The sequence below is a fragment of the Fringilla coelebs genome, assembly GCF_963513975.1.
Source record: "Fringilla coelebs genome assembly, chromosome: 25".
NCBI lineage: Eukaryota > Metazoa > Chordata > Aves > Passeriformes > Fringillidae > Fringilla > Fringilla coelebs.
In genome coordinates this window covers 3659431-3685170 of record NC_140051.1, presented here as the reverse complement: position 1 = coordinate 3685170, position 25740 = coordinate 3659431, and the positions used below count along the sequence as shown (strand labels likewise).

Below are 25740 nucleotides of genomic sequence, written 5' to 3'. Positions count from 1 at the left end.
GGCAGATAACACCCAGTGAAAAGTGTGGGTGTTCAGCTCAGAAGGAAGCCAGGGGATGGTGCAGAGGTAAAATCCATGAAAGAATGTTCCAAGCTCTCAAATGGTTGGCACCTCTCCTTTTGACTGCTGACTATAAAATGTGAAGATGCCCTCATTTCCTTTAGCCAGATTCAATGCTGCTGTGGGGGTAAGATGCAGAAAGCTGAGAGGATGAATTTTCTGTTGAGACAGAGAGAGTTGGACTGCAATGGTCACTGGAATGGAATTCTCAAGGGCAGAACTGACCCAGCAGGCTGCCCACCAGCACTGTCCCAGCTTCCCCAAATCTCCTGAAATGGGAGGAAACACCTGGTGAAAAACGTGGATGTTCAGCTCAGAAGGAAGCCAGGGGATGCCTTGCAGAGGTAAAATCCATGAAAGGATGCTCCAAGCTCCTCTGGAATGGCTGGCACCTCTCCTTTTGACTGCTGACTATGAAATGTGCAGATGCACTCATTTCCCAAGGTAACCACTGCAAATCTCTTCATATTCCAAAGATTTACAGCACTGAAAGCACAGAACAGGCCATGATGAGGTGTGTGTGTGCTGGCTGCAAAGGCAGCAGAGAGCTGCTTTGTTCAGGAGAATCCTTCACCAAAACTCAAATTCCCAGTTCAGACCCGTGGAATTGTTCTGTCCCTACAGAGAATGAAGAAGAAATGCCCTGCACTGAGCAGCTGCACTCAGGAAGAGCTGATGGCTGTAAAAGGCTCTCCAAGGACAGCAGCACAGGCATTCCAGCTGAAGGAAGCACTTCCCAGATCCTTCCAGCACTCACACCCTGCCCCAGCCCCAGGGGAAGCTGAGGCAGCACCGCTGTGCCTCAAGAGCAATTTCTCCTCCAGCTGCCAGGGCAGAAGGATCAGCATCCCCTGTGCCTTCAGCTTCCCTCAGCCAGGGCTGTGACCAGCCAAAATCCACTTTATTGTGGGCCCAGATCCTCCAGAAATTCAATGGGGAGAACAAAAGGAAATATGCTGTAAAAAATAAACCTTTTTCTGCCCTCCAGTCCTGCCTGCCAGTGTATTGGCTCCACAAGTGGGGCTTGTCTCACTTCTCCCTGCACTATTTCTCCTCACCTGTGCATTTATCCTTTCCCTGCCCGCTGCACATCAAAGAAATCACTACAAATTCAGAGATTTTGCTCCACCTCATCCCCAAATTTAAGAGAAGCTTGAAATCTCTGAGATTTTATCAAAACCAGAAGCAGATTAAAGCTGCAGCAACCCAAGGGGCTCCTACCTTGAGCCACCCTTTCCACTCCACTGCTTTGAGCTAAAAATCTCTGTAAAAAGGGAAAAGATGGCACTGACTCCTGACAGACACCAGCAGCAGCAGCTCCATCTGCCACCTCAACTCTTCAGCACAAGAAGAGACACTGGGGTCCAGCTGGGATGTCTGACATCACATTTTAGAGTTTAATTAAGAGTTTAGAGTTTAATTAAATACATTTCCACCTCCCAGGAAGTCTTCTGCAATGGGAAATTCTCCTTTTAAACTGGATTTTGGCTGCAAAGAAGCTAAGGGATGTGTTCTACTATGAACATTCTCACATTTTATTTGTCTTTCTGTTGGTTAGACCTACAGATGGAGTTCTGTTTGGCTAAGATCACTTTTCACTTCCCCTTAACCAGGTGCCAGAACATCCCCTAGGAAATTCTACACCCAAATAATAGTAACCAAATATTTTTGGCACAACAGCAAACCGGATTTGCAATGATTCACAAGGAAAAGATGTTAGCAAAAAAAAAAAAGGGTTCCTGGAGGGCTGCACCCCATTTTAACTGAACACCACCTTTGTGGCACTGCAGCCACCCCACACAGGGTGAAAAGAAGGGACAAATTCACTCCCAGAGCTTTTGTTTTGTGCAGCAGGAGCACCAGGCACGCTCAGGGCACGAGTCCCACGTTGCTTTCCAATGCCAGCCCAGCTGAAATGTTCCCAGCAGGAGGAAGGTGGGTTTCTGTGACAGGCACACAGAGAGGGGTTGCTCACACTCTGCTTTTTCTCAAGGAACCCTGCACTCCCTTCCAGCATCCATTCATTCTCTTATCATGGCCAAACGCGATAACAGCCAAATTTTTAGTACAGCCAAAATTCCCAAATCCTTTGGGGTTGGGCAGTAAGACTGGAAGGACAGTTCTGAGCCCCTAAATGCACCCCACAGAGGGATTTTATCCTGGATTTTATCCAGCTTGTGACAGTGCTCACAGGGGTCCCAGGGTGAGGGAAGGGATGAGGAAGTTGACTCCATGTTCAGAAGGCTGATTTATTATTTTATGATATATATTATATTAAAAACTATACTAAAAGAATAGAAGGAAGGATTCCATCAGAAGGCTGGCTGAGAATAGAAAAGGAATGAATAACAAAGGTTCAGCCTGACTGAGACAGTCTGGACAGCCGGACTGGGATTGGCCATTAATGAGAAACAACCACATGAGACCAATCCCAGCTCCACCTGCTGCATCCCACAGCAGCAGACAATCATTGTTTGCATTTTGTTCCTGAGGCCTCTCAGCTTCTCAGGAGGAAAAACCCTAAGGAAAGGATTTTTCATCATGTCAGTGACAGCAGCTTGACAAAGCATCCCCGTGAGATGAGGAGGGCAGCTCTGCCCTCGAGGTTCACAGCCAGGGCTGCAATGCAAACCCCTCTCTGCAGGAACCTGGCCACACAAGCAGAATTAACCCTGCAAACCCTCCCTTCTGTGCCCAACAAACCCCAAACCCCTCCTTCCTGTGCATCTTTGAGAGCCCCAGCTCAGGCTGGGATGAGCTGGGACCAGTTAAGCTCCGTCAGACTCCCTGGTGGGTAATTTCACAGCAGAACTGAAGTTTCAGTGCTGCAACAGGAGCCCACAATGGCTTTGTCTCTCCTTCCTGGTCTTGCCTTTGATCAGGCCAACAAGTGGAGCATTTTCAGACAATCTCAGGGAGCCCCACAGCCCCTCTCAGAACGGGCTCCTTCTCTCTGCTCGGAAGGAGGAGCGAGCAGAACAAATCTGAATTAATCCCCTCAAGGAGCAGCCCTGCTCTCCACAGCCAGCTGGCACCTCACAGCAAGGGCTGCTCAGAAACCAGCCCTGAGCAGGGCAGGAACAGAGCTAAACTGGGAGCCATGCTGTACCAGCCACTGCAGGGCTCTGCTGAGAGCAAACCTGGCCACTGCCAGGCAGGTGAGACGCACCTGGAGAGCACAGGGAAATACCTCTGGGTCACTCACACCCGTGAAAATTGGTGTGAGGAATTGAAAAGAACAGAAACATGCAAGTTACAGGCTCCAGAGGGCATGCCAGCCTCTTCTCCACCATGATATTCCAAGGGTGCCAGGGCACAGAGCTGATGGGGTGCCCTTTGCTCACAGCCTGGCAGTGAAGTGTGGCTCCACAACAAACCTCTGCTCTGGGGGACGGGAGGGGAGGGCAAGGAGCCTGCCCAGTGTCTCAGAGAAGGAAAAAGTTGGGCATTAAAGCACCTCTGCACCTCCTCCTGGTGCCCCTGAGCATCACTGGTGAGTCTGTCCGGCCTCCCCTGCACCCAGAGCACAGCAGGGATGATCTCAGCTTGGCTAAACCAGCCCACAAGAGTCAGAACCAGCCCAGAAAAACCCAGAACTTTCAACTAAAAGCCCAAAAAGAACAGTGGAGGCATCTGAGGAGCAGAGGGCACGTGGTGTTTTCATTCACTGACTCTGCCAGACTCACAACCCAAGGGGAGCAGAGCTGAGCTTCAGCTGCTCTTGTCAGCCAGAGGTGAGAGGGGCAAAAAAAGGGACATAATCTAAATATTAACCATCTTTCTTGCAATAAAAAAACCTCCCAGCAGTCTGCTTAAACTCTATTTAATATTAAGTCAAACTGGCATAGAGTTTGGAGCTAGATTCAAATCCCACCTCAGTTCCAAGTGATTGCAAAAGCACCAGGGTTCAGATCAGGGACCCTGGGAGAGCTCAGCAGCCCCCAAATCCTGGCCAGAAGAGTTTTAAAAACCCCCCTGAAGGTGATCCATCAGTGAGGGGTAAAAGCTGCTCAGAGATCTGAGTGGATCAGGACCCTCCTGCCAGGGATCTGTGCTGGATCTTTGCAGGAAAAGGGGCTCAGAATGTTGTGCCAAAGGGAAAAGGACAGAAAGATGCAGAATAAACAAACCCTAAGAACACCAAAAATACAGAATTTATCCGTTTTCCAACTTTGACCTCCTTTCTGCTCTCCCCACAACTTCCTGGGAAAATTCAAGCAGCCAACAGAATTTCTTCAGCTTGTCTCTGTGGCAAGCTTTCCCCTGGTTCCCTTGAAAGCTGTCTTGTGAATTTTGATGCATTTTTTGAGAATTCTTTATGAGATTGCTCAGAGCAGCAGCAGCAAGCCCTGCAGCCCTGGAACTGCAGAATCAGGAGCTGCACAAATTAAGGAACTAAAATGAGGTGCAGGATATATCAAAGACAGAGATCTTAAAGCTGACAGTGCTTCCCCATTTCCTCCATTAGATATGATCTCTGTGTAAATCATTTGGATTTACAGCAGTGTAAATGTAAATAATTTTGATTTATTTGTGGGTTTTTTTGTGTAAATAGTTTTTTTATTATCTCTTATGAATTGCCACTCACTTCCTCTCCTCTATTTTCAGCCTCGTACTCATTTCCCAAGGTAACCATTGCAAATCTTTCCATGCTCTCCTCTCTTCAAGAGTTTCTCTCCTCCTTAGGCTGAGTCTAAGGACAAATTTTTCCTCTGCTTCAGTAGCTTAATATTTAATTAAAACACACTCTGAATCCTTAAACCTGATGGGTGCCTCGGACAAAGAACAAGTCCTTGGATCAAGCAGGGACAGGCTCATGAATTTGGGGTTAATTTGGTGGAAATCCAAGGCAATTCATGCATAACTTTGTCTCCTTTCAGTGATTCTGGGGTCTCTTATGTGCACACATCTCACCCAAATCTGTGGCTCAATCCCAGCCTGGAATTATTTTAACTCAAGCACAATTATTTGGACCCTCTGCCTGAATTTGTACCTACATCTGAGCAGCTCAGACTTAATTCTCCACCTCTGTTTTTCTGTGAGGCAAAAGAGGAATTCTCCTGATTTCAAAAATACCACAAGTGACTCACCCAGGCAACCAGCAAAGAGCTGAGCCCTAAATTCACCCCAAGCCTCTTTCCAGCACACCCCACTAAATCCTTCCAGCTAAAAACACCCATCAAGGAGATTGTTACCCCAAAATGAAGCGTGGCTCTCCCTCAGCACAGCCCAGGCAGGCAGGGACACAACTCACACGGATTTGCAGAGTTTTTTCCTCAGGGAGGAGACGCAGGGGTGGCACACCTGCCTGGCAGCTGAGCCAGGACAGGGCTTCTGGACCATGGCAGCACCTCCCAGCCCTGCAGCAGCAGCACCCACAGCTCAGAGGAAGGGCTGCCAGGGAGCCTCAGGTGCATCCAGAGCTGGGCAGGATGTTCAGCCTTCTCCTACAACCTCCAGGAGCCGCCTTGGGAATCCCTGGCTGAGAAGGGAGCCGGGCCAGCAGTGCCTGGGAGGATTCCAGCCATCCTCAGCGGTGTGTCCTTCCTTTTTGCATCTCTCAGTCAGCTCAGCAGCCCTTGGCTTTTGGCTGGCTCCTTTCAGCACTTTCCCAGCTGTGCTGAGGCGGGAGCAGCTCGTTCCCTGCTCGGAGCATCCCGGGCTCCTCCTGTCCCTGCCCTCGGCTGGGATGCCAGGGCAGCGTGCCAAGGCAAGGAGCACCTTCCAGGGCACAGCACCTGGCTGCCTGCCCTTCTTTCTGCTCACATCCTCAGCTCTGATGAAATCCTGGCGGGTTGTGGGGTTTTTAGGGGGTTTTTAAACTCTTCTGTGCAATTGTCAATGGGTAAGGGAGCAGAGCTGTCTTGGGGTTCTTCAAATCTGTGCTTGGAGGACTCTTTGCTACTGGTCAAAAAAATATCACCTAAAAGCAGCAAAAATAAATCCTCCTCATTCGATTTCTGGGGGAATCTAAAGGATTCAAATGCCTCAGAAACAATCTTCATGTGTGTTATTTATTAGAGCAGACAGCAAGCTCTCAAAGGCTCTGTCAGCCTGCTCACCAATTCCTGTCCAGCTTACATTAAAGGTGTGTTTGAGTTACTTTTTGGTGAAGTTTCATGAGCACAAACCACCAATATCCAAAGGAAGACTGTACCAGCAGAGGCTGAGGGAATTACATCAGCAATGAGACCAAAAAAACCAGTAGAAAAGGTAAATTACTATCGCTCACATGGATAATTTTAGGATCCATGCAAAGAGAGGTTAATTGTAAGTAAATGTAGGCAGCAGGAACATTGCTGATCCTAAATACAAGAGGTCAGCAGGCTCAGCATTGATCTGGCTTTGCATAAATAGTTTTGAGATCTTCCTGTGCTGCTGAAATCAGCCCCTTCCAGCCAGGAAAATATTGTTATCACCAAGTAACTGCTCCCTTAAAAATCCATCTGAGGCAGGCAGCACTTCCAAAGGGTTCCCTGCAGAGATGTATTAACAAATCCTCAGCCTGTTCCACCTGTGGAATCCCAGCTGAAATGGAATTTCACCTCCCCCAGAGGTGATGCCCCCTGCTCTGCTGTCCCACTCCATTTCCTGGCTGCAAGCAGTCACCTGTCAGCCAATTAGGGAGGTTTGGTTAATTAGTCTGGGCCCCACTGCCATGGGGAGATGGATAATTGGAGTGAAACATGGAGGAGAAGGTGAGCTACAACTCCCAAGTGCTGATTCTGAGCCAAAACCCCTTGTGGGGTATGGAATTTTAATTTGGGATATTAATTGGCTCCTCTGGGTCACTCTCAAGTGAGTCAATCCCTGCCCTTTCAGGGGCTGGGTTCATTTCCCCACTCTGAAGCTGATGAAAAAATGCAGCTAACATTTCTAAAACCAACATAAATCACATTTCTTCTTAGATGGCACTGAGAAGTGCAAGGGAAACAAATCAGTGATAACTCAGAGCTCACAGCTCGTGCCCAGCACAAGAAAACTCAGCAGATTCAGGCTCAAAAGTTGACCTACAAGATGCAGCAAAACTCCTCATCATGTGGCTCTGAGCAAAGCAACATCCATAAATCATGCACCCAAATAAACACCAAAAATCAGTTTTCGACAGCTTTTGTGCCGATGCTGCAATTTGGAACTGTCATTAATCAAAACAAATTAAAGTTTCTCCTGGAACTTCACAGCAGTTCTCACCCAGGTGCTGCACACAGATTAATCCAGCTTAAATCTGGAGTTCAGCATTGCCACAACACATCAGAAGTGAACAAAGCAACCAAGCTCAGAGGGGTCTTTGCTGAGGAAAGGATCCACCCAGGAAATTCCATTTTTGGGTTTCTAAGGAGCAGAGGTGCTGATTGCCAGCACACAGCACATCAATGAAGCTGGAGTTTGGGGAAAGAGCCCCAAAAGAAAATTCTGGCTATTTCAGGGGCTGGATGCATTGTGCCACGTTCAAGGTGATGAAAAATCAGCTTTTTAGACAAAAAATTCTGGCTGGATGCATCACCCCACATTCAAAGAGATGATAAATGCTCCTTTTTATACAAAAATTCAGTCTGGATTCATTGTCCTGCATTCAAGGTGATGAAAAATGCACCTTTTTAGACATTGATAAGACCAAATGAAGGCAGCTGAGCAGGTGAGGTGCCCCCAGCACAGACTCACCTGTCCTCACGCATGGAGGGGCTCAGGAATCGGGCAGAGTCATCGTCGTGGCTGCTCTGCTGGCTGCTCTGCTGGCTGCTGCAACACAAAACAGGCTCAGTCAGAGCTGGGCAACCTCCTGGGGACAGCCAGCTAACATCCTGATCTCACAGAACGGCTCTGGGAGCTCTGAGCTTCAACCCAGATCGAGGAGAACACAGAGCTGGGGAACCTCCTGTCAAACACAGCTTAAATCCAGACTGAGGAAAACATCTTTGTGACCTCTGCACACTCAGCTGACAGATCTCAAAAACCAGCTTTGGGACCTTTGGAACTAAGCTTAAATCCAGATCATAAAACAACAGATCTGTCTGACCTCCTTTGGAACACTCAGCTTCAATCCAGATCACAAAAAAACCCCAGTTTTGTGATCTCTGGAACACTCAGCTTCAATCCAGATCTCACAAAACTGCTTTGGGACCTCTGGAAGACTCAGTTTAAATCCAGATCATAGAAAACAGATCTGTCTGACCTCCTCTAAGACACTCAGCCTTAAATCCAGATTGAGGAAAACAGATCTGTCTGACCTCCTTTGGAACACTCAGCTTCAATCCAGATCTCACAAAACTGCTTTGTGACCTCTGGAAGACTCAGTTTAAATCCAGATCCCACAAAACAAATCTGTCTGACCTCCTCTAAGACACTCAGCCTTAAATCCAGATGGAGGAAAAGAAGATCTGTCTGACCTCCTTTGGAACACTCAGCTTCAAACCAGATCACAAAATAAAAACATCCTTGTGACCTCTGGAACACTCAGCTGTAAATCCAGGCTGAGCAAAACACAAATAGAGCTGGGGAACCTCCTCTGGAACACTCAGTTTAAATCCAGATTGAGGAAAACATCTTTGTGACCTCTGGAACACTCAGCTTAAATCCAGGTCTCACAAAACATCTTTGTGACCTCTGGAACACTCAGTTTAAATCCAGATCTCACAAAACACCTTTGGGACCTCTGGAACACTCAGTTTAAATCTAGCTCAAGGAAAACACAGACAGAGCTGAGTAACTTCCTCTAAAACACTCAGCCTAAAGCCAGATTAGAACAGTTTAAAACAGCTTTGGGACCTCTGGAACACTCAATTTTAAATCCAGATCAAGGAAAACACAGACAGAGGTGGGTAACTCCTCTGGAACACTCAGCTGTAAATGCAGATCACAGAAAACATCTTTATAAACTCTGGAACACTCAGTTTTAAATCCAGATGGAGGAGAACACAAACAGAGCTGTTTGACCTCCTTTAGAACACTCAGTTTTAAATCCAGATTACAGAAAACATCTTTGTGACCTCAGTTTTAAATTCAGACACAAACAAAGCCATTTCACCTCCTTTGGAACACTCAGCTGTAAACCCAGATCCCAGAAAACATCTCTGTGACCTCTGGAACACTCAGTTTTAAATCCAAATTGAGGAATACAGATCTTTGTGACCTCTGGAACACTCAGTTTTAAATCCAGATGGAGGAGAACACAAACAGAGCTGTTTGACCTCCTTTAGAACATTCAGTTTAAATCCAAATTGAGGAAAACAGATCTTTGTGACCTCTGGAACACTCAATTTTAAGCCCAGATCCCAGAAAACACAAAGTTCACGCTCCACATCTGGGGTTGAAAGGAGGAACCCACAGGAGGCACAAGGACTCTAAATCTGAGTCCCAACCAGCACGAGGGTCTGGAGTCTCTGTCTCACTCTGCTGAGAACTTCCTGAAATATAAAAGTGACCCTGCACATCACCTGGACAGCGTTTCTGACAGGCAAACCTCCCACCACCCAGCTGCTGGGCGTTTATACCCTCCCCAGCCCGGGCAGAAGTAGAAAAGAGCAATAAAAAACCAATTTTTGAAGCGACCAGCGCTGAATTTCTGGCCAGACTTGCAAGCTGAGCCCACAAGATGTCACTGTCCCCCCTGAAACGGGCGTTGGGTGGCAGAAATACAGATGTGGGATAAAATAAACCTGCACCCAATGACAGCTGGCACTCCAAAGAGCAATTTCTGTCCAGTAGCATCTGTTTTGAGGGGAAACAGTACCAAAAGTGCAAATAGCACATTTCCATAAAGTGCAATAATCAAACTTGATAATTGATAAATTACATTGATAAATTAAATTCTATTGATCATTTAAACAAATAGCACGTTTTCATAAAGTGCAATAATCAAACTTGATAACTGATAAACTAAATTGATAAATTAAATTCTATCATTTAAACAAATAGCTCATTTCCATAAAGTGTAATAAACTTGATAATTGATAAATTAAATTGTTACATTAAATTATACTGATAATTTAAACAAACAGCACATTTCCATAAAGTGTAATACTTAAACTCAATAATTGATAAATTAAATTGATAAATTAAATTATATTGACCATTTAAACAAATAGCACATTTCCATAAAGTGTAATAATTAAATTTGAAAATTGATAAATTAAATTGATGAATTAAATTGATAAATTAATTTATATTGATGCTTTAAACATATAGCTCATTTCCATAAAGTGTAATAATTAAACTCGATAATTGATAAAATAAATTGATAAAATAAATTCTATTGGCCATTTAAACAAATGGCACATTTCCATAAAGTGTAATAATTAAACTCAATAATTGATAAATTAAATTCTATTGATATTTAAACAAATAGCACATTTCCATAAAATGTAATAAGCTTGATAATTGATAAATTAAATTGATAAATTAAATTCTATTGACCATTTAAACAAATAGCACATTTCCATAAAGTGTAATAATTAAACTTGATAATTGATAAATTAAATTGATCAATTGATAAATTAGATTATATTGATAATTTAAACAAATAAAGGGACAGGTTTTCTCTCCTCCCTTCTGTTTTTGCCAAAGAATTTGCAGTTTTCTGCAAGGAATAAAAAGCCAGTTAATCTAAATTTCACTCAATATTTTCCTCAATCACCTTAATAACATATTAATAATATATTATTATTATATAATATATAATAAAATCACCCCAGCTGCTTCTCTGGGGCCGTCAAGGGCTGCTCCTTATTGAAAATGACCTTTCTGAGAGCCCAGCACCTGGCCTGGGGACACATTTGGGACAATCACCTGGCACTGTCCCCTCCAGAGTGTGAGACAAAGTCATGAGAGAGAGGAGAGCAGGCTGAAGCTTCCAGAAAAGTGAAATCAGTGATCAAGAGTTATAAAAATCCTTGGAAAACCAATACAGAAATCAGCCTGTGAGGCTGGGCTCAGGAAAGCACAAAACTCCTGCAGGAGGGGAAGGAGAATTCTGGAAATCAGCAGCTGGGTATGAACAAGGCATTCCTAAAAGCAAATAAATATAATTTTTTTTGCATTTCTGAGCTTCATTGTGGCCCAGTGGGTGGGGAAGAGCACAGAGGGAACCACCTCTGCCAAAGAATTCCTATTTTTGACCAGAAGAGGCATTGCAGGAATTATTTCTCTAATTTCTTGTTTCTGCATAGAAAACCCTCAAAGCAAAATTTCCCATTTCAGTTCAGATGGACCCAAACTCACCCAAGGAGAATTCCCAGACTCTCCCAGGCCAGCAGTGCTGGGAGCAGCAAATAAAGTAAATAAGTGCACAGAGGGAACCACATTTGCCCTCCTTGCCTCAGAAATTCCCTTTTTTGATCAGAGCAAGCATTGCAGAGATTATTTCTTCTTTCTGCATAGAAAGAATTTCCCATTTCAGCTCAGATGGACCCAAACTCACCCAAGGAGAATTCCCAGACTCTCCCAAGCCAGCAGTGCTGGGAGCAGCAAATAAAGCAAATAAAGCAAATAAAGCTTTTTCTTGCACTTCTGAGCTGTAGATCAACAGCTGGACAAGAGCAATGCATAAATAAATATTTTTTTTTTGCATTTCTGAGCTTCATTGTGGCCCAGTGGGCTGGGGAAGAGCACAGAGGGAACCATCTCTGCCAAAGAATTCCTATTTTTGACCAGAAGAGGCATTGCAGAGATTATTTCTCTGATTTCTTGTTTCTACATAAAAAACCCTCCAAGAAAAATTTCCCATTTCAGCTCAGATGGACCCAAACTCACCCAAGGAGAATTCCCAGACTCTCCCAGGCCAGCAGTGCTGGGAGCAGCAAATAAAGCAAATAAAGCTTTTTCTTGCACTTCTGATGTTCATTGTGGCCCAGTGGGCTGGGGAAGAGCACAGAGGGAAATATATTTGCCCACCTCTGCCAAAGAATTCCCCTTTTTGATCAGAAGAAGCATTGCAGGGATGATTTCTCTGATTTCTTCTTTCTGCATAGAAAACCCTCCCAGCAAAATTTCCCATTTCAGCTCAGATGGAGCCAAACTCACCCAAGGAGAATTCCCAGACTCTCCCAGACCAGCAGCACTGGGAGCAGCACGTGCAAACTCCCTCTGGGACGGCTCAAAATGAACCTTAGACCTCTTCCTCTTCATCCAACCCCATAAAGTTCACATTCCAAATGCAGGTTTAAAATTTAACAGGAGCCAGGTAGTGCAGCTCATTGAAATTCAACACCTCAGCTCCAGCTTGGGAGCAATTAAAAACTCACAGGAAAAATCACTTTTCACCCACCTGTCCCTTCAGCACTTTGCATAAAGGTTTGGGAAGCTTTTCACACAACGTGAAATTATTTCAACCTTTTGGATATTAGGCAGTGAAGCTGTTAAATTCACTGAAATTTAGTGAATTTCACTCAAGAGTGGTTGAAATGCAGAGCCTGTTGTTTTGTGATGCTTTTCAGTCCATTTGAGGATAACCTGCTATTAAGTGTTCCTTTGGAACAGTTAAATGACAATTTAAAATATGGGATAATGACAGGAGATGAAGAAAGGTGGGATTTGTTCTGAGGAATAACAAGGAAAAAAAAGGATTCAGACAGGATTTTGTATCCACAGAGAAAGGCAAAAAGCTGGATAAAACCCTCAGGAAATCAGCAAAACTGAGTCTGTCATTCCTGAGCTCAGCAGTGAGAAATCTGAATTTGGAAAAGGTTTAAATCTGAATTTGGACAAGGTTTAAACTGGAATTTGGACAAGGTTTAAACCTGAATTTGGACAAGGTTTAAACCTGAATTTGGACAAGGTTTAAACCTGAATTTGGACAAGGTTTAAATCTTCATTCCTAAGCTCAGCAGTGATAAACTTGAATCTGGACAAGGTTTAAACTGGAATTTGGACAAGGTTTAAATCTGAATTTGGACAGGGTTTAAACTTGAATTTGGACAAGGTTTAAACTTGAATTTGGACAAGGTTTAAACTTGAATTTGGAGAAGATTTAAACTGGAATTTGGAGAAGGTTTAAACTGGAATTTGGAAAAGGTTTAGACTGGAATTTGGAAAAGGTATAAATCTGAATTTGGAAAAGGTTTAAACTTGAATTTGGAGAAGGTTTAAACTGGAATTTGGAAAAGGTTTAAATCTGAATTTGGGAAAGGTTTAAACTGGAATTTGGAGAAGGTTTAAACTGGAATTTGGACAAAGTTTAAACTGGAATTTGGAGAAGGTTTAAATCTTCAGGTGCACAAGCCCAGGGTGTCCCTTTTGTTCCTATCATTTCTAAGACAATAAAAATACTTTCAGCTTCATGCCCTGTGGTTTCTCCTTACTTCTCACGCTACCTCGTTAGTTATTATTTAGAAAATGAAGAAAAATCCTCAGCACAGATTAACCAGGCCTTTTAACAATTAAATCTTTGAGGATGCTGCTTCCAGCAAGCAATTTACCCAGGCAGCCCAAGCTCAAAAACCCCATTTTTTTCTACTGACTAAACCCAGGTGTTCTGATCCCACACACTTTGTTTGAAGCAAATTTGAATTTTGCTGGTTTTGCCTTAAATATTTAAATATTTCTCTTGCACTTGGGAAGTTCTGAGCTATAAACTAGATCTTGTACTATTAATATTCACTTTAAAAGGCAGAAAAGTCTCATTTTATTCTGAGATTTCAATCTCTGGAGGATGAGGCAGAGCCAGGATCTCTGATTTTATGCATGAACGGCCTTCCAGAGCTCAGCAGCTCTCCCAGAAAAGATATTTATCACAATTTCACAAAGTTCAGGCACTCAGGTCAACGTTGGCACACCAAGAACCTTCTGGAACTCCTGTGCCCTCCAGGTGTGGGTGAGAAACCCGCTGTGCTTTTCCACCTCTGGGTGTTTTTGGCAGAATTTTAATCCAAGGAATTTCAATTTTTTCCACAGTGAAGGATGAGTGGGATGAGGGGAGAAATAGGACAGAAAGAGCTCTGTGCTGGAAAATGGGATCAGTGAAAGAGTTTGGGGCATTATCAAAAAAAAAGAGAAAAAATCCCAGCTATTAGTGAGAATTCCAGATGAATATTTTGTTTAATTAACCCATTGATTCGTAAGGCTTTGGGTTCAGTACCACCTGTTTAAAAAAGAAATTATAATTGACAATTGGTAGTGAGGGATACAAATTCAATCCCTGTACAGATAAAAGGGATCTGGGGTCACCTGGGAATTGTGGGGTGTATTTGGGAGCTATCCCACAATGAACAAACACTAACTTCTAACTTTAAACTTTAAACTTTCTAACTCTAAACTGTCAGAGAGTTTTTGGATATTGGTACTGGATCAATATCCATATTGGGAATGGGATGTACCAAAGTTACAATTTGTATTTTGGGTATTCAATACCTGTATGAATAAAGGGTCTCTGTAATCACCTGTAAATTGCAGTGTTTATTTGGGAGTTATCTCAAAATAAACAAACACTTTCTAACTTTAAACTGTCAGAGAGTTTTTGGGTATCCAAGATCTATAGATCAATATCCACATTGGAGTTATGAATGTGCATTTGTACTTTGGGTGTTCAATCCCTGTACAGATAAAAGGGCTCTGGGATCACCTGGGAATTGTGGGGTGTATTTGGGAGTTATCCCACAATGAACAAACACTAACTTCTAACTTTAAACTTTCTAACTTTAAACTTTCTAACTCTAAACTGTCAGAGAGTTTTTGGATCTCAGTACTGGATCAAGATCCATATTGGGAATGGGATGTACCAAAGTTAGAATTTGTATTTTGGGTATTCAATACCTGTATGAATAAAGGGATTCTCTAATCACCTGGGAATTGTGGTGTGTATTTGGGAGCTGTCCCACAATGAACAAACAAACACTTCCTAACTTTAAACTTTAAACTTTCTAACTTTAAACTCTCTAACTTTAAACTTTCTAACTTTAAACTTTCTAACTCTAAACTGTCACAGAGTTTTTATCCCTTGCAGCTGGATATCGGTGCCGGATCAATATCCATATTTTTAATAAATCAAAGGGTTCAAAGTGGCGTTGATATTTTCCTTTTCACAAAGGAAAACATCAGCACCAACCTCCCAGCCCTTTCACCAACATCTCATTTACACACCAGCAGCAGAAACCCCCGGAAAGGCACCGAGAGAAGGGAAATGGGAATGAAATGTGAAATTCCATCGGCAGGCACAGGCAGGGCAGGATCTCAGATGGCCCAAAGGCAAATATTTGCTGAGCAGATAAGATCAACAGCGTTTTGTTTGTAAATCACTCCTGGTTAATACTCCGGGGTGACTGGTCACCCTAAACCACACAAATACTGGAAGGCAAATATTTTAAAAGAAAACCACAAACTACTGCACAAAGGCTGTGAAGTTCAGCCAAAAAAAAAAAACCAAAACAAAACAAAAAACCCAAAACAAACAAACAAAAAACAACAACAAAAAACAAACCAAACAAAAATGAACAAACAAAAAAACCAAAACAAAACAAAACCCCAAAAAATATAAATTTTAAAAAATGCCAGGGCTGGTGGAATTCACAGTCACTTGGCACAGACTACCAGAAACAAATGGCAAAAATTCTGCAGTCCCAACAAACAGCACATCAGCACCCCCAGGCATGCAGCAGATGAGGAAAAAAAATAAATAAAATCACTTTTTTGGGAGCACTTCAGGCCTCATTTGAACCTGCAGGTTCAAAACTGAAAAAGTTACATTAATGCTGAGTTGCTACTAAGCCATCATTTGTGTGTTTTGAAATTTCAGCTTAGAAGAGACAGCACATAGATATTCCCAAAGACCTGGATCCCTTTCCCATAATGGAAGAGGATCTGTAACTTAATCTTGCAGCTTTTTGGGTTTTTTTTTTACTTTTCACAATCAGCAGTTTCTGAGGGGGAAATAAAAAAACAAATCACATCACTCAGGATTTTTCCTCTAGAAAACACCACAATATTTTCCACACATGTTGATATCAGAAAAAGGGGAATGACCATTAAAGTGAATGGAATGACATTAAAATAAAATAAAATAAAATAAAATAAAATAAAATAAAATAAAATAAAATAAAATAAAATAAAATAAAATAAAATCACACCACTCAGGTCTGTGCTCATGGATTTTCTGAAGTTCTGCACACAAATGAGATTCTGACAAGAATTCCAGCTGAGCCCAGAGCACACCCAGTTCCCAATTCTGCTCAGAGAGGAGCAGCCCCATTTCCTCCCTCTGGGGCACAGCTGGGAGGTGGAAGTTCAGCAAAAACTGAGAACTGCAAAATTTGGAGCTGCTCATTCTGCAACTTCTCAAAACAGAGCGACCAAAACCCCCCAGGGCTGCCCAGAGCTCCCCAACCAGCCCAGCCTTAATTAATAACTTAGTACTTAATAAATAACAATATGAAAAGAATAAATAACAATATGAAAAGCAGCTTATGAAGCATCTGCTCCTTCTTTTTTTATATTTTTTGGTGATCTTTGTAGAACAGATTAAAGAGCATGAAGATAGCAGCAACACGCTTTTGTTGTAAGATTTTAATCTTGGTTTATAAGAAGAAAGGAAGTATTGCCTAGAAAATGTCAGAGGAGTATTTCACTGGTTCAAATATTGCAATATAAACGGAGCTGTCTGTTCAGAAATTAGTTCTGACTAATGTGAGCCAATATGGATTATTGTGAATTAAATCTTCCTGTGAATTAATCCTTCCTTGGTGATTAACAAAAGCCAAACGTTTATAGAAAGTTAATTTGCACCTGTTGCAGTTTCAAACTTCTGAAACTGCAGATTTTTCTTTTCTGATCTTGACTTATGGAATTCTGCAAACATCTTGGCTGTTTCTACAGTGCCATTGGGTGAAGCACCAAACACATCAAGCAATTCTGATATTTGGTGTTTTGTGATAATGCTGAGTAACCATCAGCTGCCTCTGCATTCAGCCAGCAGCTCAGGACACAGATAACCCTGAAGCCTTTGCAGATATCACCTCCTTGTAGTTACAGCCATTCATAATGAGCCAGAAAAGTGGGAAAAGGAGCGGGATGGACGGACTGGAACCTGATCCTGCCCCTGATGGTTGAGATTGCAGGGCTGCCAGAAGCAGCAGCTCGAATCCATTGGCATTTTACCCACCCTAAATACCTTCTTTTTACATAAAGCCCTCTCCACCAGGAAACCCCTGTGTGATATTCCCAAAGATTTGGGTCACTTTTCCATAACTGAAGAGGATCCATGACCCTAATCTTGCAGCTTTTTGGTTTTTTACTTCTCACAATCAGCAGTTTCTTAGGGGGGAAAAAAAAATATCCCATCACTCAGGTTTTTTCCTCTAGAAAATACCACAATGTTTTCCACACATGTTGAAGTCAGAAAAAGGGGAATGACCATTAATTTATTCCTAGAAATGCTCAGAGTGAATTTCAATTTAATTAAGGAAAGCAAAAGCATGATGGGCTACTTGAAATCACCTTTATAAGCCAATTCAAAATATCTAAGCCACCAATTTGTAAATGATTTTAGCTCAAGTTCCAACAAACCAATTCACTGCTAACTCATTGATATCACTAGAGGGATCAAGAGAAAGTTTTTTAAGGAAAAAAAAAAGGAGAATTTTTACCTCAGAATGTGAAGGGAAACAGCCTCAGACCCAGTGCTGGAGCCTCCCCTCCTTTGTTCCACACTTTGAGATAAGTTATCAGGATTTCATCTGAAAAACCTCCACATTTGCCTAGCTGGCAGCTCAAGAAACCTCCAGCTCCTCAGCACTGACACTTTTCTGAGCTGGGATGGAATTCTTCTCACAATACACTTCATTTTCAATGTGTCAGAGGCATTTTAGGACTCAGACCAGTCTTTCCTTTTGGATGAACCCACAGTGAGTGTCAGAGTTTCCAGCAGAAATTCATCCACAGGAGCGTCAAGAGCTGCTGCACAAACTGCTCCAACAAAATCCACAATTTGGCATCTTCTGCAGCACCAACATTTCATCCTTAACCAGTCCTGCTCTTAGGCCAAAGGCAGAGCTGTCCTTAAATTGAAGCCTGAATGATCTACTCAGCAATTCTTGCCCCAAAACCACCTGCAGGTCCTGAAATTACAAGCAAGGCTGGCTCGGAGAGGTAAATAATAAATTAAATCTGATCAGCTGCCTTATGCCCACATCAATAATGCATGCAGGTTGCATGCACAGCAAAATGCCACCAGGCTGAAGAGACAAACATCAGCATGTCTTAATAAAAAATAAAAATAAAATTTTAAAAAAGTGTACCTGTGTGCAGGGTTCATGGTTTATAAAGGTAAATAACTTCATTACCTGGCTGGCAAATGGTGGGTGAGGGGTAGAGGAGGAGCTGTCTGCATCCCTTATAAAAAACCATCCTGTTTATCATCTGTACAGCTGTCAGCAGCCAGGACATCCCTCTGTCTGTCCTGAGCAGCCAGGACCCCTGCCAGGGGGCTCAGAGACCCTGGCACAGAGCCCAAAATGCAAACTGTGGTTTTGGTTATGACCCCTGGAGCAAGTCACCAACCTTAGATGAAATCTGCAAGCCACGACAAATTAAGTAGAATGATTGTAAATTTATCAGAGGGTGAAAAAGTAGAATTTTGGGGGTTTAGAATGGGGGTGGAGGGGGCAAGATGGAGGAATCTGGGTGTGTCCAGCCTTTCTCCTTCTTCTTCTTGGTGGCACTTTTGGGTTGGTTTAGAGTAGGAGCTCACTGTCTGACACAGGTGATGGGTATTGGGAAGTTATGGTAAATAATGCACATGTAGTTTTTAGTATAAAAGATAACACCAGAGTGCCTCTGACTGACCTGCTGAACAGACCTCAGCTGGACAGGAGAAAGAATTTTATACATAAGAAACAACAAACAACCTTGAGACTGAGAAATGAAGAGCTCTGACTCCTTCTTCAGCCACCAGGCTGGGAAAAGAGACTTTGGAACTTTTCTCAGGGTCACTGTGAGCAGCAGAGACCCCGACATGCAGCAGCCTTGAGGTTTGGGCCATCATTCTGTGGACAAGGACACGTTGCAGGGCCAGTCCTGCCCCCCAGGAATTGCCTTCCTGCTCTCTCAACTTGAGCACAGGGGCAGGAGAGGCTCTCCCAGGCACCCCTGGGCTTTCATGGAAGGAAAAGAACATTCTCCCTCCTGCTCTGTCAGCTTTTAGGGACCCAGCAGGTGAACAGAGCTCACAATTACCCAGGCTGTTAAAAACCAACCAGCACAGGGGAGTTTCTGGGTGAGAAAAGCAGACATGGAGTGCCACTGTCATATTTTCTGAAAAATCCCTTTGCCAGGATTTTTCTCCTGAGAAGATGAGAAGGCTCAGGAAAGAAATGTAAACAATAATTTTCCTATTGCTTGGAATGTGCTTCCAGGGTTTCTCACCAGCAGCTGCATCTTTGATTGGTTCCATGCAAATTGTTTTTAATTAATGACCAATCCCAGTCCGGCTGTGCCAGGACTCTGGTCAGTCACCAGATTTTATTCTCATTCTGGATGTCTCCTTTCTCTTTCTTTAGTGAAACAAAGCTCACAATTACCCAGGCTGTTAAAAACCAACCAGCAGGTGGGATTTTCCGGGTGGGAGAGGCAGACCTGGAGCACTGGAGAGCTGGAAGGGTTTGTGGTTTGTTTATTCACTGTGTGCTAATGGACACAGAGCCAGGGGCAGCTCAGCTGCAGCACAGCCTGCTCCCTGCCAGCTGCCAGATCTCCTGATAAAACCCTGCCTCCACCCAGGCACCTGCCCACGGCACAGGGATGGAAGCTCCCAGGCTCCAAAAATGAAATTCCAGCAGTGTCCGGGTCGGCTGTTGTCTGTCTCTGCCAGACACACGTAGGATGGTTCTGTTCGAGATCAGGCTCCAAAAGATGAGGCTGGACTCTCTGATTTTTGGTCTTCAAGGTTGTTCATTATTTCTTATCTGCAAAGTTTTCTCTCTGCCCAGCCAGGATCTGACCAGCAAGGCAGCCAAAGGCACTCTGACCACCCACGGGGCAGTCGTGTCTTTTTATAGTAAAACCTACGTAAATCATATTTACCTTTTATCCCCAATACCTTTCACCCTTGTTGCCAAGTGTACCTTCACCAAGAATTAATCCACAAGTGCCAACATCACACAGAAAATGAATGATAAGCAGAAGAAAGAAGAACCACGAGGCAGACCTAAATTCCTCCACCTTGTCTCCATAACCCCCTGTACCAAAACCTTCAAACCTGTGTTTTACCCTACAAATATACTGTTTTTACACCATTCAAACCCCAGTGATTCTCATATCCTCATACACAGGTGGCACATCCCTAGAGGGATCAAAGTCAAGCCACCAGGTGCTTCTGGCAACATTCCAAGATCTCTGAGCCCCCCAAGGGTTCTCTGGGTATCTCTGGACATCCAGAGCGATGTGCTGGGTTCCCACACAGCACTGTGGAATTTGCAGGGTCCCCAGGACGAAGGAGGAAATCAGCAAATCTGACTCCATGTTCTTAGAAGATTTATTATTTTATGATATTATATATGTTAAAGAATGCTAAACTAAACTGTACTAAAGGATACAGAGAGAAGGCTACAAAGAATGAGAATGAAAACTCGTGTCAGCTTCCAGAGTCTGACACCGCTGGACTGGGGTTGGTCATTGAGTAAAAACAATTCACATGAAACTGATCAAACAATGAGCAGTTGGTGAACAATCTCCAGGCCACATTCCAAACACCAAAACACAGGAGAAGCAAATCAGACAATTATTGTTTTCATTTTTCTCTGAGGCTTCTCAGCTTCCCAGGAGAGAAATCCTGGGCAAAGGGATTTTTCCAGAAAATGTGACGGTGGCACTGCAGATTGATGGCAGCTCAGCCAGAGAAATGGAGTGACTGGGAGCAAACTGTGTTCATTTCTGTTTGTTTCTCCAGTGGGGGTCACAGCCTGATGGCTGCTGCTTTCACCAGGTGAAATTTGGGGATTTGCACTCCTCATGGGGTACCTGCACTCCCAGCACAGGGTGGCTGGGGACACCTGGGACACCGGGCAGGCCAAGCACTGAACAGCAAGTGAATGGATGAAATGGAAGCTTAGGGAGTGATCTGCTGCACAAAACCCCTCAGCTGCTGCAACAGCACACAAAATAAAACAGTGCAGACACTGGAACTCTAAGGTAAGAAGAGGGGACAGTTTATTTTTTGACTCTAATATTTATAGACTTTCAAAAGCGACAGTGGATTGGAGGATGGAAGTGTTACTTCTCCAATGACACTGGGCAAACTAACAGTCTATTAAATTTTTCTTCTTCCAGAAAAGAATGTAAACCAATAATTATTCACATAAAAGTGCGTGAGAAACTTCATTACAAGACTGGAAACATCAGAGGGCTTAGAAGAGCTTAGAAGAACAGGGTGACACCCAGCACATCACACAGCACAGAGGTGACACTGGGAGCAGTGGCACAGCAGGACAGCAGCAGGACAGAGCAGGTGCTCTCTCTGAGCCTGCTCAAGCAGCAAACAGGCAATTTCTGGTTCAGAGCAAAACAGCTTCTTGCCCTGCAAAAGTTCCATTTCACTGGGGGCAAAGTTTATCCCAGGTCTCTGTCAAATGAATGCCACAAACCCCTCAGGGTTTATCCCCCTCTCCATGGCCAGCTCCCCACAGGTTCTGCTTGTGAAAAATGGGTATTTTGTGACTGGCTTTTTGCAAATATTCCAATGAATATTATATGTGTTATGGTAGAAAGCGATGCTGTATTAATTTTTTTAAATATAGTTTTAGGTTATAGCATAATGTGTAAATAGAAACTGTGCTATGTAAAATAATTTTTTAAAAAGAGAGGAATGAGGCACTCCCACTGAGCTAGCAGCCACAGGACACCTGAATCATTCAGAGAAAGGGAATTTATTGCCCAATTATCAGAAGAAACGAACTTCTTCCTGCCTCACTCAGCTCTAAAGACACCATCAGGATTCAGAGGAAGGAGCTGGCACTGCCCAGCCAGAATCCTGTGTGTGAATGGAATTGATGCATCATGTGTGAGGTGTATGAATGTGCAACAGGCTGCTGCTTTGAAGGGTTAATCCTCTGTTAAGGTGGGGCCTTTTTTGGGCTTATTTTGCCCTGAAAGAGGCACCCAGACTGTCTGTAACTCTTTGTTCTTATTGTCTCATATTGTCCTAATCCAAATTGTCCAAATTACTATTACTCTAATTTTATCTTTATAACCATTTTATTACTATTAAACTTTTAAAATTCTAAATTCTAAAAATTGGCGTTTTTCACGTGCTCCTCTGGGCTGTTTGCTGTGTGCTGGGAGAGCCCAGGGCTGATCCCTGCACTCTGCCAGCCCAAGGCTCAGCACCGTGACCAAATCAGGTTTTTCCACCTGGGCTAGGAGGGAAAAATGCCATTTGAGCCCCGTGTTTGCCACGGCAGAAGGGGCAGATCTGGAACCTGCTGCGGGTGAAGAAAGGAGGTGCCAGGCTGGCTGTGGTGTGCTAATGCCACCTAAGCCATCCCCCACTTCCTTCCAGTCACTGCTTGGGAAACATCACCAAAAAATCCCTTGGGGATGAATGGACAGGAAATTGTCAGCATGGCAACATTTGCAAACACAAATGCACAAGGAAACAGCTCTTTCTTCCACCTTCACACCAAAATAAACATGTGTTGGCCTGCCTGAAACTCATTCATCATCAATAAATCCAAATTAAGTCCTTCAGCTGAAGGATTGGATCCTTCATCCTCTGAACTTCTGACCACAACTTCAATAATCTGACACTTCAGCACGTGACTCATGCATTCCTGAATCCCTGCTTGCACCACCACTGCTATGTGAAAATCCAAACTATTTCCTAAATCAGAACTATTTCCTAAATCAGAACTATTTCCTAAATCAGAACTATTTCTTAAATCAGAAATATTTCCTAGACCAAGAGATGTTTTTCCATGTTAACTTGCTGAGAGGGATTATAGATCCTCCATGGCATGCGTTCATTGATGAAAGTTCTTTAAAAATTAATAAGCTGACAGATTGACCTTGCTAAAGGGACCTGATGAAAGAAAAAATTATCAGATAATCAGAGTGGCTATTCAAAGCTCTGCCCTGTAAACACTCAAGCACCACAGCAGGCAGTGAGTCAGTGTGGTTTGGTGGGTACAGAAATGATAAAGGTTTCTCTTTTTTGGGAAGTGCAGCACATCTTTAAAAACAACCCCAAATCAGCTGCACAGGAGCTGAAAACAGTGGAAGAAAACTTGGCCCACGCTAAGCCAGCCTAAGGATTTATAAACTTCTATCAATTTCTTGGAGAAAGTGTCTTGTGTGTTTTGGGGCCTTCAGGAAAGGCAGGTTGTTAAAGGAAGAGTTAATTCATTCCCCTGCATGTGGATTGTTAAAGGAAGAGTTAATTCCTTCCCCTGCATGTGGATTGTTAAAGGAAGAGTTAATTAATTCCCCTGCAGGTGGATTGTTAAAGGAAGAGTTAATTCATCCCCCTGCATGTGGGGTGCCCTGCAGAGGGTCACACAAGGTGCAGCTTTATCTCCTGTGGCCACACAACACAATGCCTGGGCATTCATTCCCGGTGCTGACAGGCTGCTGGAGGCCTTGGGGAGGGATTTGTGCCCTTTCCAGCCAAAGGACTGTGTGACTTTCAGGTCTGGAGAGCTGCCAAGGGCTGAGCCCAGCCACCTTGACACACAGACCTACTGGGCTGCTTGTCCCTCTTGTCCCCTCTTTGTCCCAGGACTGAGCTAGGGATCTCAAGGGAAGTCTCAGTGGTAGGAGTGAGCATCACCCAAAAATACTGGCAGGGTTTGGCATCATCACCTGTGAAAATCAGCAATATTTCCTAGACCAAGAGATGGTTTTCAATGTTAACTTGCTGAGAGGGATTATCAAATCCTCAGTGGCACGTATTCATTGATGAAAGTTCTTTATAAATTAATAAGCTACAGCAGAGAGGTCACTCCTCTCTCTCAGGTCTCCTCAGGACACCTCAGTGAGGGTAAACCTTCTCACCCACTGGCTCAGTGTCACCTGGAGCAAGGACAGAGCCATTCCCAAACAGCTCCCAGGCCTTTTCCTCTGCACCAGCACATCCAACCAACACCGCGCCACGCTGCAGCCAACGGGCGAGGACAAAGTCCGGGAAGAGCCACATCCAGGGGAACAACCGACCCCTCCAGCCTATTTTGGGCAGCATCCCCTCGGGAGCAGGGAGGGGGAGCGGGCAGAGGACCTACCTGCTCTCACTGCACTCCTTCTTCTCTCGGACGCGCAGCCACTTCCGAAGGAGGAAGCGCTTGCGGCGCGGGGAGGCACTGGGAGTGGAGCAGTTGGACCAGGGGGTGTCCTCGTCACTGGAGGGGGTGATCTCAATGGATGGGAGCTGCAGGTATTCCTTGCTGGAGGAAGGAGACTCCTGGTACCTGCCGGCCTCCAGGCTCTGCTCCTGCACGTTCTTCATCCGCCTCATCTTGAAGCGCTTCCTGCGCAGGGTCGGGGTGGACGAGCTGGACCAGGCGCAGCCGCCCTCCAGCACCTGCTGCTCGGGGACCCGCAGCGCCGGGAGCTGCAGCGTTTCTGTCATGTTGGCAGCTGGCATCAGACGCCCTTTCTCCTTCTGCTCCCACCCCCCGGCACTTGTAGCTCTGATCTCGGCGTAAACCACACCGCAAAGCCACAACTCGCCTTCCTCCTTCCTCCTCCTCCCTCTCTCCCCGGCGCTGCCCTCCCTCTCAAGCAGGAAACCTCATGTTCTTCACGTGCTCTCACTGAGCACCCAGCGCGGTGGGAGGGGATGGCCGGGACACACACATGTCACAAGGGAAGCCAGTTTCAAGTTTCTTTTCTCCTTCTCTCCTCTACAAAAGGTCCCTCCCCTGCCCGCTCTCTCTCAAAGCGGGTTCAGCACTGCCACAAGGCTTGGCCGCCTTTCAGCTGCCCTCCCCAGCCCCCCTTTGCCTTCTGCTGGCTCAGGAAAGGAAAAGTCTCCCGGGGCTGCTCGGGGAAAACTCGGCTGTGGTTCTTCTCGAGAGACGAGGCAAGCATGGAGAGGAGCGGCGTGGAGCTGTGGGGAGGGCAGAGAGAGAAACAGAGGGAGGGGAGGAACAAGGCTCGATAAAAATCCGGAAAAAGAGTAGCAGGAGCAGCTTGTGCTGCTTCTGTAGCGGGTGAGACACACGCGGGCAGCTGTCGCAAGTGTAACCGCGCTCCTAATCCCGACAGACAGGGCTTGTGTTACCGAGCGCGCTGCTGCTACAGATCCGGCGGGGAAAAGGGCGAAGGAGAGGGAAGAGCCTCCCGGAGGAGCCAACTGGGCTGGGTTGTCCCTTTTGTCCCTTTTGTCCCTTTTGTCCCACCTTCCTGCTCAGCCAGCCCACCCCGAGAGGGAGGCAGCGAGCGAGCTTTGACTTTGAGCCTTCTTTCACAATAATCTCATTTTTTTTAGTTTTTTTTTTGTTGTTGTTGCAGTTATTTATTTGGGTTTTTATGTTGTTGTTTTTGTTTTGGGGTTTTGCTTTTTGGGTTTTGTTCGGTTTGTTTTTTGGGGTTTTTTTGGGTTTGTTTGGGTGGCTTGTTGTTTTTCTCTTTTGGTTCCCCATTGACTGCTCGCAGAGAAGCCGGAGGAGGAGGGGGATTGAGGAACAGCCAAAAAAGCAGCAGCAGCAGCAGCAGGGGGCAGCAGAACTGGTCGGGCTTTTAGCTCAGTTTCACGCCAGTGAAAGCTGA

The 25740-nt window shown here is 44.5% G+C and overlaps 1 protein-coding gene across 2 annotated transcripts in view; it reads right to left on the bottom strand.

Moving 5' to 3' along the window:
• The window catches only part of GRAMD1B (GRAM domain containing 1B), a 115685-nt gene extending 90970 nt beyond the window's left edge, over window positions 1-24715 (bottom strand). For both annotated transcript variants that reach the window (XM_084221620.1, XM_084221625.1), the window contains exons 1-2: window positions 24252-24715; window positions 7723-7800 (exon numbers count right to left, since the gene is read on the bottom strand). In XM_084221620.1, coding sequence (XP_084077746.1) covers window positions 7723-7800; window positions 24252-24613 — 440 coding nt within the window. In that variant the 5' untranslated portion in view covers window positions 24614-24715. The remainder of the gene's footprint in view (window positions 1-7722; window positions 7801-24251) is intronic.
• Window positions 24716-25740: the final 1025 nt, after the last annotated feature.